This window comes from Sciurus vulgaris (assembly GCF_902686455.1).
Source record: "Sciurus vulgaris genome assembly, chromosome: 18".
NCBI classification, from domain to species: domain Eukaryota; kingdom Metazoa; phylum Chordata; class Mammalia; order Rodentia; family Sciuridae; genus Sciurus; species Sciurus vulgaris.
In genome coordinates this window covers 1,453,035-1,466,012 of record NC_136479.1, presented here as the reverse complement: position 1 = coordinate 1,466,012, position 12,978 = coordinate 1,453,035, and the positions used below count along the sequence as shown (strand labels likewise).

The 12,978-nt window shown below is 43.6% G+C and overlaps 1 protein-coding gene and 1 long non-coding RNA gene across 2 annotated transcripts in view; one reads left to right on the top strand and one right to left on the bottom strand.

Moving 5' to 3' along the window:
- The window catches only part of MEIOB (meiosis specific with OB-fold), a 27,982-nt gene extending 16,548 nt beyond the window's left edge, over positions 1–11,434 (top strand). Inside the window, exons 7-14 of the mRNA XM_079121029.1 lie at positions 481–581; positions 1,498–1,550; positions 1,782–1,877; positions 5,385–5,486; positions 6,305–6,458; positions 8,201–8,384; positions 9,294–9,380; positions 11,306–11,434. Coding sequence (XP_078977155.1) covers positions 481–581; positions 1,498–1,550; positions 1,782–1,877; positions 5,385–5,486; positions 6,305–6,458; positions 8,201–8,384; positions 9,294–9,380; positions 11,306–11,416 — 888 coding nt within the window. The 3' untranslated portion in view covers positions 11,417–11,434. The remainder of the gene's footprint in view (positions 1–480; positions 582–1,497; positions 1,551–1,781; positions 1,878–5,384; positions 5,487–6,304; positions 6,459–8,200; positions 8,385–9,293; positions 9,381–11,305) is intronic.
- Positions 9,833–12,978, bottom strand: LOC306649769. Its single transcript, XR_013760706.1, has 3 exons — positions 12,878–12,978; positions 11,716–11,814; positions 9,833–10,869 (listed from the first exon to the last, which is right to left on the bottom strand). It is a non-coding gene; the product is annotated as an uncharacterized lncRNA (long non-coding RNA).

The window sequence follows — 12,978 nt, the reverse complement described above, 5'->3', positions numbered from 1 at the left end:
CACGCCAGCTCTACGCCAGGCTCTGGGTGTGTGGGGACACACAGATGTTGAAAACCCACTTCCTACCCTTGTGGAGGTCACATAGTTCTACCAGGGGATTGCCATACAGCAATTGTCCTGGCAGGCTGAAAGACGCAGTCTTGACTTTAAATACATATGTCTCTATCGCTTTTCAAAGTGTGCAAAGTTTATAGCTTCAGCTAGATACACTTAGTTAAAATAGAAGGTGCCTTAAAATATATTATCAAATATATTTATCAATATATTTGATAAATATATTTATCAATATATTTGATAATAATATATTATTATCAATATATTTTATTTAATATATATATCAAAAATATATTAGTGGTTCTTGTTATTTTAATATTTCTAATATAATGTTTAAGAAATAGACATTTGAGTATTTATATCAACAGACATTTAAATGCCTTTCTATCTGTAGGTGAAGAATAATGATTTCCTTCAATTTCTAAGGTTGGAGAATCAAAATGTTTTACAACCTCAGACCGAAGAAAAGGCCAGAGGTGTGAAATCAAACTCTATGATGAGACAGAACCTTCTTTTACAATGACATGGTAATCCTCCACATTCATTCTAAACATGACATTCTGCTGCTATCACCAAGACAGAATACTTTCCTCTTATCCCAGAACCATGAACTTCAGCCTCCTGCAGTGACACAGACCTGCAATCCCAGTACTGGGGAGAGAGAGGCAGGAGGATCTCGGCAATTTAGACTCTGTCTCAAAATAAAAAATAAAAATATAGCTTAGTGGTAGAGCACCCCTGGGCTCAATCCCAAGCAATACACACACACACACACACACACACACACAAATGAATTTCATATCAACAGAGGAATAATGATAGAAGATAAATGATGTGAAAAAATAAACCTATCTTTTGAATGTCAAGCTGTTTTAGATGCCATCTTAAAACAAGATCTAGATGGACTTCACTTTAAGCATTTTATTATTATATTCTATTTTATAATAATGAGTTTTATTAGGTTCCTTTTATATGAAACAAGCCCAAATTTGCAGTTCTTTGGTAATAGCCTGAGTGAAGTGGGGCACAGAGTGAGCTGTACCCTAAAGCACTTCAGTGTACAAGGATTTGTTTGGCCTCTTGATGCTTGGGCACCAAAGAAACCACGGAAAAGTGCCTTCCACCATCAAATCCCCTGAACAACTTATCTGTTAGGAGCCCTACTTTAATGGTTTGAAAGTTTGACTTTAAAGTCTTTAGACTTTTAGTCACTCTATTCTAACTAGCCTGAAGGGACCAAAAACTGGGAAAATAAAGAATTAGTAGAGCAGCAGACCTTGTTAGAGGAGAGTGTATGTTGAAAGAGTGATTTGTCATGTAGACGTCAACTATTCTGTGAGTTAACATGTAGAAGCCAATGTCCTTAATTTTCCTTTCTTCCTCTGTCACTACCAGATTTTTCTAATGTGTTAATTTGTTTCACTTCTTTTTAAATAAATGCAGTTGGGATAATGAATCCATTCTACTTGCACAGAGATGGATGCCACGAGAAACAGGTACCGGAAGTCCATGACTCTGTTCAATAGCTGCCATTTTTATCCTCCCATGTAATGACTTTTAAAAATTTGTAGTTGTAGATGGACAACTTGCCTTTATTTTCTTTGTTTATTTTTATGTGGTGCTGAGGATCAAAACCTACCTCACATGTGCCAGGCAAGCAGTCTGCCACTGAGCTACACCGCCAGCCCCCATGTGATAATTTTAAAATGTCTCTTCCCCCAAAACAGTAATATTTGCCTCAGACGTAAGAATAAATTTTGACAAATTTCGGAACTGCATGACAGCAACTGTGATCTCAAAAACCATTATTACGACCAATCCAGGTAAGAGCTTTTGAAGTTTTTCATCACTTTGGAAATAACCATAAACATATTCCAGTATTTGTGCAGTGTATTTAAGAATGAAATTGTAGTTTGAATTTAATTTTAATTGAAAGGGAAAAGTTGCTTTACATGACTTAAAAACTTAAAATCAGTGTATATTTGATATATTTACCAAAGAAATGTGAAAAAAATCAGGCTAATTTTTGAAGCATCATTCATTGTGATGATTTTTGAGAGGCTAATATTATTGAATAGCCTAAATTATTGACTATTTAAACAGTACATTCATCCAGGTGTGGTGGCACACCCCTGTAATCCCAACAATTTGAGAAGCTGAGGCAGGAGGATCACAGGTTCAAGGTCAGCCTCAACAACTTAGACCCTGTCTCAAAATAAAAAATAAAAATCCTGGGGATGTAGCTACCAGCAGAGGACCCCTGAGTTCAACATTCAGTCTGCAAAAATAAATAAGTAAATAAATAAAAGGTAAATTGGGTTTTACCACATTGAAATAACTTTTACTTCCAGAACCCTGAGAAAGCATGCATATACCTACTGTATTGTTAGTTCACAACTTCAGTACCCAGGGCCCCTGGAATGGGTGTTGAGGAGACACAGTTCACGGCAGCATGAGCTGGGGAGCTGGACTTGGGGAGCCCGAGAGTTGCTGCCTCAAGTGTGCTCAGGGTGCTTCCCAGTGTAGACATAGCATCAGCCCAGCACTGCCAGGGAATGCAGAATTACCAGACATGGGATAGTCCTAGCTCCAGAAGATATAGACACAGCAAAGTACCTTTCTAAAAATAAGCTCACTCTATTGGTCTATAACAGCATTACCAGTGACTCAGAATGATAAAACAATTTTATGTTTTTGACTAAACCATTATCAGAGTTATTAGAAGAGATATGATGTAGAATAGAGATAAACCTGAAATATGATGTAAAATTATGAGTCATTTTATTTAGGGCTACCAAGTCATACACACCTATTACCTGGAATTGTCTCCTTGGAAGCAGCACCACAGGGGTGATAAAACTGACTCTCATGTACCGAGCACATGCTATATGCTGGGTGCTGTCTAGTGTCCAGGGACACAGCCCACACATTTCTTCACTCTTACAGAGCTCACATTTCAGCTGAGGAGAGACAGATGATAAATAATAAAGAAAATACACCCACATATCATGAAATATTTGAGGAAAAGAAGAGCAGGGTAAGGAGGATCCCGGGAGCCTGTGTGTACAGGCTTACAGGGTGCAGGCAGGCCTTGCTGCAGGGGCCGTGTTTGAGCAAAGACTGGTGAGGAGGCAAAGGGGTTACCCTAAGGGAAAGATATTCTAGGCAGCGGGAGCAACCTCACACAGGCTCTGAGGCCGCTGTGCACCAGTGTGGGAAGAATGGCAAGAAGCCACTGTGACTGGATGGAGCCTAGGGAGTACTGGGAGAGGATTAGGAGAGGGTCAGAGAAGAGACAGCAGGCAGAACCAGAAGGCCTCAGGGGCTGCTCCAGGGCTGGCTGTCACTTTGGAGGGGCTGGAGCAGCAGGCCAGAGGGTAGAGCAGAGCAATGACAGCTGATGGCGTCAGATCAAGTTCTGAAAGGATCGCTCCCACTGCTTTGTTGAAGCTTGATGGTGACCACTGCCAAGGTCTCTTCTTAACATTTAGGTCCATAATGCCACTCTTCAATTCCTAGGGTTTTCTGGAGAGGGTTACTTTGGTTTATTATTTTAAATAATGTATTTAGATGAGTGGTTTGTTGTTATATTTACTAATATCATTGATAGAAAATTACTACCCTGGATCGGCGATGTAGCTTAGTGATAGAGTGCTGGCCTAGCAGGGTGAGGTCCTGGGTCACATATCCAGCAACACACACACACAAGACAAAAATAAAGGAAGGAAATCTGTACCTTGGAGGATAAGTTTGATTTAGGAAAAAGTCTAAAAGTTGGATTTGTTTGGTGGAAAAATCATCAAACTTGATTAATTCTATCAAAAACTCAAAACTAGCCAGGCCCAGTGGCGCATGCCTATGATCCCAGTGATTCAGGAGCCAAGGCAGAAGGATCCCAAGTTCAAGGTCAGCCTTAGTCACAAACAAAACAAAACAAAATATGTTGTACAATAGATCTCTTGAATTTAATATGCCAAGGAGACCAGTTTCAAGGAGAGTACACATAAGGGTGTGTAAGTGTGTGTGCTTGTTTAACTCAGCCTGATTTCTAATTTAGTGGACTAAGCCTACCTTTAGAAAGGAAGACCCTCCAAATGACTTGCGTGTCCATCCTCCCCAGGATGCCAGACCTTCCTCTTGCTTTCTCTGCGCTGACAGCAATCTGCAGAGTAGGAATCCTGCCCTCCCCACAGCAAGTCTGGATCACCTTGTCATCAGTGGAGGCCTGTGTGGTGGTCTGCACCCCACCCTCCGGACCAGCTCCTCTCAAGAAGCTGGTGGGTCTGATTGCTGTATCCTGCTCAGCAGCTGCTCTTGTGAGATGTGCAGCAGTTCTGTTAGTCCTCAAAAATGTTCATTCGTCCTCCCGCTAATTTACAAATAGTCATTGGATGCCTTTTATTTGCCAGGTGTTAACTTAAATCCTTTGTGGAAGGTAGGGGTGAATGAATGATCAGATGGATGAAAGGATTGTCACTCTGCTGGATTCTGGAAATTCAGAGACATGCGTGTGCTGGGAGCAGGAGCAGAGCTTCTAAATCTGCTAAGGAATCAGGACAATCTGTAGAATGCTCAAGTGGGATGGGGCGCTCAGTCACATGTAGGAGGCTGGTTCTTGGGGCTGAAGGCATGAGAATCCCTTTTGCAAAGTCACCTTCTAGGCATCTGGAACACCTGCCAACTATTCTTGAAAAAACTCATATTCCATTATTCCAATTTGAAAAGCAAGGCATTAATATAACTTTTTTTCCAGTTCGGAGGATTGACACCCAGGGGGCGCTTTACCGCTGAGCTACGTCCCCAGCCCTTTTTATTTTGAAATGGCCTTCTCCCTAAATTGCCCATCTGGCCTTGGACTTGGTGATCCTCCCGCCCCAGCCTCCCAAATCACTGGGATTACAGGCATGCGCCACCACACCTGGCTAAAATAATCTTTTTAAAAAAGCATTTGTTATAAGGAAGGAAATACATATGAAATTCAGAAAATACATAAAAGAATAAAAAAGAACATAAAGATCACCTATACTCCACCATAATTTCTTTCATGGATATTCTTCCAGATAGTTTTGCATATATATACTTTTTCAATTAAAAGGTATTCCCGTGCCATAGTTTTGTAAGCTGCTCTTTTTACTAGCAACATCTGGTACACACTGCTCATGTTGATAGAGCTCATGTCATATTGTTAGTGGTTGAGTGATGTTCTATTCAACTGCATTCTTATGTGTCTTTTTTTTTTTTTTTTTCTGTTAAAAGTAATTTTGGATACTTTATGGTGGTTTAAATGATAATCAGTTTGCTTTTTCCCTATTATGCATCTTCAATTTAAGACACACCAGAAGCTAACATCCTACTGAATTTTATAAGAGAAAATAAAGAAACAAATGTTGTGGCTGATGAGATTGACATTTATTTGAAAGAATCCATAAATTGTAAGTGACCCTTTTATTATTTTTTGATTTTTTAAAAAGGCCAGAATTGGGCCTGTAAAGTTTTGATTTGACATAGTGAAAGGCACCATATTCTTAGTCTGTAACTACTATATTTCCATTTTCAAAAAGCTAGGGGGCTCTGGGGGCACTGATTGTAGCTCAGTGGCCGAGCACTTGCCCAGCATGTATGAGGTGCTGGGTTTGATCCTCGGCACCACAGAAAAATAAATAAATAAAATAAAGGTATTCTGTCCATCTACAATTAAAAAAGAAAGAAAGGGGTGGGGGAAACCTTAGCTGTTCTGGGTGAGCCTCTTCCATCCTGGTAAACTGCTGGCATTCCCAGTCTCTGGCTTTGTACTGGTATCTCTTTTTTTGGCAGGGGCGAGGGGTATTGAACTCAGGGAGACTCGACCACTGAGTCACATCCCCAGCCCTATTTTGTATTTTATTCAGAGGCAGGGTTTCACTGAGTTACTTATTGCCTCACTTTTGCTGAGGCTGACTTTGAACTCGTGATCCTCCTGCCTCAGCCTCCTGAGCCACTGGGATTACAGGCTTGTGCCACCATGCCCAGCTGCATAATGGTATCTCTTGACAACAGATTCTTCATTTAGTGAGTTAATTTCTCATTGTTCTCCCTTTTGCCTATTATTTGCCTTCTACCATTTACATAATCAGTTTAATTTAGTAAATGTGATAATCTTGTTAATTCAAGCTAGCTGTGTGTTCTCTGTTGAACTCAGGGCTTTTTCACTTGGGTGTGATTCTTCTTGTTCTGTTCATATACTTGCAACTGAAATACTTCTTATTTTTAGTAAATACAATAGTTGACGTCTATACAGTTGAGCAGTTGAAGGTGAAAGCTTTGAGGAATGAAAGAAAAGCAGATCCTTTCTACGGCATTCTTTATGCTTACATTTCTACACTGAACATTGATGATGAAACCATGAAAGTAGTTCGAAATAGATGGTAAGGAGACAAATTATTTTTAGCAAATTCATTTTTATAAGGAATAATTCTTAATAAATTTTAGAATTTACAAAAGTTAAAGCTAGGGGCTGTGGCTCAGTGGCAGAGCGCTCGCCTAGCACACGTGAGGCCCTGGGTTCGATCCTCAGCACTGCATAAAAATAAATAAAATAAAGGTATTTAAAAAAAAAGTTAAAGCTATCCTTCGACAAAATAGTATTTTCTTGTTTGAGAGAAATGTATAAATAAGTAAGTCATAATTAAAAGTTTTCATGGCAGCTGGGCACGGTGGTACTCACCTGTAATCCTAGTGGCTCCAGAGGCTGAGGCAGGAGGATCATGAGTTCAAAGCCAGCCTTAGCAATAGTGAGGCACTAAGCAACTCAGTGAGACCCTGTCTCTAAATAAAATACAAAATAGGGCTGGGGATGGTTCAGTGGTTGAGTGGCCCTGTGTTCAATCCCTGGTACCCCAACCAAAAAAAAAAAAAAGAACTTTTTATGGCCAACTATTTAGATTCGAAGATTGTAATTGACTTTTTTTGGGGGGGGGGATTCTGGGAATTTAACCCCAGGGGTGCTTTACACCTGAACCACATCCCCAGCCCTTTTTATTTTTATTTTGAAATAGGATTTTCTGAATTTGCTGAGGCTGGTCTTGAACTAGCAATCTTCCTGCCTCAGCCTCCTGAGTCACTGGGATTATAGGCGTGCACCAACACATCCAACTGTGATTGACTTTTTTTTTTTTTTTTTTTTTTTTGGCAGTACTGGGGATTGAACCCAGGGCCTTGTGCTTGAAAGGCAAGCACTCTACCAACTGAGCTATCTTCCCAGTCCTGTAATTGACTTTTAAAGTAAAATAAGATTACCATATTTCCATAATCCTTAAATATAAAGATGTAATCCTTTTAATTGGAATAACAAACTTGTCTTAAATCTAGTAGAAAACTTTGGTTGGCATGTCTGCAGCAATGTGATTCTCCACTACATGATCCATGTGGCTTCTCTCCAAGGTCGAGGTCATGTCTCCTCGCATGGAAAATGAGCCCCAGTAGATTAACTAATTGTGACCAGACCATGCTTGGCAAGAAACATCTAAAGTGAGAGTCTCCCTGTGGGTTTTTGTAATTGAAATTTTTATTGAACTAACTTTCGATTTACATGGAATTGTAAGAAAGAATACAGACTCTCTTGCATCCTTTGTCCAGCCTTACCCCAGTGGGAACACTTTGCCAGCTACCGTACTCACCACAGCCAGGACTGAATCTGTTCAATCCAGTGATCTCATTCAGGTTTCTCCAGATGCCACGTGGTCACTAGTGTGTGTGCATCTGGTCTGCACATTTGCAACACTGCGTGTACCAACCGCCACAGTGAGTCACTGACCTCTGGATTCCTGCCCTCAACTCACCTGCCGCACAAGGGAGAGATGTGGCTGCAGCACAAGGGAGAAGCTGTCCTGAGAAGGCAGGGTGTGGGCTGGGGCCAGAGAGGAAGGTCCCAGCGGGCAGTGAGATGGCAGGTCCTCTGACTGGACAGGGACCCCGGCAGAGGGAAGGGAGGAGAGCGGATAGTGGTAGGAGTGGACTCAGCGTTGATGTTGCTCCTCACTCCTCTCTCAGGTCCTGCTGGGCACCAAGCACTTGTCCCACACACTGACTCACACTTTGAAGGACAGTTCTGCCAGAGATCAGATCTGTCACTTAGGATCACGTGTTTCATCATATCATTTCTTTTCAGTTCCAGCTGTGGTTATATTGTTAACGAAGCATCCAACACTTGTGCAACTTGCAGCAAAGGTTCTTCAGGACCTCAGTCTGCTTTTCTCAGTTTCCACATGCTGCTTGATCTTACTGACCACACGGGTACCCTCCACTCCTGTAGCCTCACAGGAAGTGTTGCTGAGGAGACCTTGGGCTGCACGGTAAATAGCAATAATGATGAAATGTCTAGAAATATTTCCAAACTGAATTCTTTTCCTCAAATTTAATTTGATGACCATTTGGTAGAAATTAATTCACTAAAAAAGAGAACTGGGGAAAAGCATCTTGGCTTAAACACACAATTGCTTTAATGAACAAATTATTACATATTGCATATTAAAATCCTAGCCAACATTGATTATGAATGAATGAAGCCTTCAGCAAAGTAGGGGGCTAAACATGATGTTTTATACATTCAAGTAACCATGGCTCAAACAACATGCTGAGGATGCTGGCCAGGCAGGCCTGGTCAGATTCTTCTGTCCAGCTGTATAGATTTAGCCATGTGTTCTCTCCCTGGCCTAGTTGCTACAGACACCTGGAGACTGGACCAGCACTTGCACTTGATGATAGGCAGGTGGTTTTTATTGTTAAAACCATCTCATTAGCGTGCGCTAAGCCCTGGATTTGATCCCCAGTACCAAACCAATCCAAACGACAAAAGATCCAGCTCAGAAAACTTACCATTAAAAGTTGGTTTCTTGGGGCTGGGGATATAGCTCAGTTGGTAGAGTATTTGCTTTACAAGTGCAAGGCCTGGGTTCAATCCCCAGCACCACACACAAAAAAAAGCGCTTCTGCTTCTGGTGGCACCGGGGTTTGAACCCTGGGCCATATGCACTTGCGAGGCAAGCACTCTACCACTGAGCTTTGTTCCCAGTATGTGAATGGCTTTAGAGATTCTGTTTGTAGCTTTTTTGGCCTTATCTCCTCTATTAAAAGAATCGATCTGGGTAATTACTAGGAATAAAATTCTATTTCTCATGAGCAAGTTTGTTTCACAGTGTTGTCAAAATGAGTCATGTATTTATAGTTCAAAAATATGTGTTTGCTCTTTTCTCTCTAACCAGGTGAATGAGTTTCTTGCAATGACCGACGAACAGAAAACAGCACTGAAGTGGCAATTTCTTTTGGAAAGAAGCAAAATTTATTTAAAAGTCAGTGTATTTTATAGTACTGTTACTCTGTATATTTCAAACAATGAAGAAAATGTACAATATGACCAAATAAATTAGGGAACTCTTTTTTTCAGGCTGAGGATAAATCCTGGGGCCTTGCTTATGCTAAACAAATGCTCTATCACTGAGCTATTCCCTCAGCCCAGGAATTCATTATTTTTAATAATGCCTAAATCCCAGATATGCAGAAGGATTTGACTCCCCTAGAAATAAAGAAACAACTATTTTCTTTTCATATAGTCTAAGAGGGCGTTAGAGATGACACCAAGACAGATCCACAAAGCAAATACCCTTTACTGTGAACTCCAGGACAAGGCAATCACTCCAGAGTGAGACCCTGCCTGTGTGGCACTGCCCGGCCTGTGTGAGGTGGTGTGCGATGACACAGGCCGGTGCTCAGCTTCTGGCTCGAGACTGGTCTGAATCCCAAATCCCTGTGCTGCCGCTGGGAGGGGAGTTCCCTTCTCCAGCCAGTGAAGTTCTTGACGCTATAGCGCTGCGAGGTCAGAGCCAGCTCCCAAAGTGGGAGCGACACTTTAATGTTGTGGGACCATAGAATCCTAGTGCAGAAGGTGTGGAAGGGGAGGAGGCAGCGAGACAAACCCCCTTGCCCCAGATGTTGCCATGTGCCCAGGTCACAGGTGAGTGACTGCAGCCCGCGGGGGCTCTCCATGTCACCTGTGAAGGTGAGTTCGGTGTGCTGACGTTTACTGCACTGGGGTTCAATCCTGAGGCACTTTAGAGCACACTTGTGAGCACCATGCCACCGTGCTCAGAGGAGCCACGTCTCCCTCTCACATGCCAGTGTGTGCTGGGGAGAGGGCGGGAGCAACGGGTGAACGCTGTGGTGCTGTGAGGTGGCAGCGACCTGCGGCATCTCTTCTGCTCCACCTTGCCTCGCACACAGGCGTGACTGTGCCCAGGCTTCCTTTTCTTGTGGCCTCAAGCGTCTCTGATGTGCAGACATGCAGTAGCTCGTGGCCTTGCCAGTGTTTCTAAGGCCTGGGCGTGCAGCCTCTTCGTTCCGAGGCCAGGGGAGGAGGACTTGTAGCCATGTCCCGCATCTCCTCACACCCTCCCGGGCCCACGGAGCACTGACTGCCCCAATCTGCACACACTTAGGTCCTTACTAGGAGTTTGATCACTCTGAATTCATGGCAACTTTCCGAATCCCCTGAAAGGGTGCCCAGCTAAGTTTGCTGCCCATTTACAGTTTCAGTTTCTCCTGAAGTTAGTATATTTTTCTCTTAGCCTTTGAAATGAGAGTGGTTAAGTCCTTCCACTCATATTAAATGAAATGTTGGTGAAAGCACTCTGTAAATGACAGAAAAAAGACATCACTGTTGAGCCACTCACCCTTTCCCAGTTGGCCTAACAGATGCTCTGCTGTGGTCCCTCTGTTACCACTTGTACTCTGAACACACAGTAAGTTCTTTTTCTACTTGTGGGATTTGTGATCCCAACTTTCCTACATGAGAGAAATGACATGAAAAGTGAAGTGGATTTTGCAAAACTATTGCAGAAGCCAGAACTGTGATTTCCCTCCTCTGCTCTAGCTTGATTAAGTGTTTTTTGTTTGTTTGGGTTTGGTTCTGGGGACTGAATTCAGGGGCACTCTACCACTGAACTATATCCATAGTCCTTTTTAAAAATTGTACTTTTGAGACATAGACTCATTAAGTTGTCCAGGCTGGCCTCAAATGTTCAAATTTCCTGCCTCAGCCTCAGCAGGCCTGTAATCCTTGCTGGAATCACAGGCCGTGCTTGTGGGCCCAGCTGTAATTGAAGTCTGTGTTAACATCGTAAACAAAACTTTGGTTGCAGTTCTCAATTTGTAGTCACTGGTTTTCAATTTTATATACAAAGCAAGGTTTAAAACTAACCTTCTCTTTTTCTCCCTCCAGTTTGTTTTATCAAACCGAGCCAGAGGTGGACTGAGAATCAGCATACTCTCATGTAAGCTTGCAGATCCTGCTGAGGCAAGTTGGACTTTGTCTGGACAAGGACACATGTAAAACCAAAAGTCTCTCTAAAGTCTGGAAAAGTGTAGGAGTTTCTGCTCCTTTAACATGGGTTGCTGGTTTGAAGATCACAGATGAAACCGCGCTCTGTGTAAGTGTGGCGGGAAGTCCTGGTGTCGTCCCTGTGCTCCCTGAGCGGCGGGTCTGGGGCCAGTCTGAACACTGCCCGAGCTCCCTCCTTGAAGGCCGTTTCTCCTGGCTCTGCCTGGCCCCCATGCTGGGAGATGTTTGTGTGGGTTAATAAATGCATTCACTCTGCAGGGGTGAGTGATCTCTTCTCTTAGGCTGCCTACCTGGTCTTGGTTCTCTGGAAAAAGATTGGACCCCTCAAGACACTTTTCCTGGAGCGTGGCCACAGCTTGTCCTGATGGGACAGTGAGGGGCTCCCAGAGCTGGTGGGAAGAGTAGGAGTGGGGACTTTGATCGCCACCAAGCTTGCCTAAACCCTCGCCCTTAGCAGTGACACGCTGGAGTTACCCAGGGCCTATCAGGGCTTGCTGCCTCAGGGTTGGCATTCGTGAGCCTGAGACCAGCTTCAGAAGCCATGGGCCAGTGCCCGAGAGACCCAGGAGTTCTGAAGGGGGATCTGCTCATGACGCCCAGGCCACAGCCACCTTTGATCTGGCTGTCTTCCCTGCAGCAGCACCAAAGCTCACTGCTTGGCTCCACACCAATATGAATTTCTAGCTTTCGGCTCAGGCCCCTGTCTGTGAAGACGCTATTGCCTAGGGCTTGGGAGGTCCCACCACACCTCACTGGTTCTGGCACTTCAGAAGGCCACACATCCTCTACCATAGGACCGAATAAAAAAGGGAAAAAGTGAGTATGTAAAACTTGTCAAGTGGGTGTTGGGAGAGAAACTAATCTTGTCTATAAGGTTTTCTCTGGCTTTTACTATATGCAGTCACAGAGGAAGAATGAGAGTTGCTCTGTTGTGTGTCCAAATAGAGACAAGAAGTGAGGTAGCAAAGGGATTGACCTAGTTGTGCAAAATGGGCCTGATGAAGAACTCCCTCCTGATCTCCTGCGGGGAGGAGACATGGGTTTGTGGAATGAGGTGGCTCAGGAGGGTGGAGAGGGAAGGAAGGATGAAGAGTGGTGGAGGAGGAGTCAGGCATGGAGGAGAAAGAAGTGAGGGTGCTGGTACAGGATTTGAACCCACTACTGGTAAAGCAAGAGTGGGTATAGATCCCCTTCAACAGGGCCCCCCAGTAGGAGCAGGAGACAGGAAGGTGCTGCCCAGGTGGTGTCAGGTGCTGCTGGGCCATGCCCTGGTACTCTGACCTCCCACAGCCGGTCACGAAGCACCAGGCCTCAATGTCAAGGCCTGTGGGCCTCAGCCCCTCTGGCTGTCTCACCACTGATTTCCATAGCATGGAGGAGACACTCCCAGGATCAGGCCCAACACATAGGCAATACTGAGCCCAGCGTGGCCAGCAGAGGGCTCTAACTTACCTCTTCACTGCCACTGGCACTGAGCTGCGAAAGCCCCTTGTTGCTGTCACAACCTAAGGCTTAATCTGATGATGTAGGGATTTTCTGGTTCAGTTTCAAGC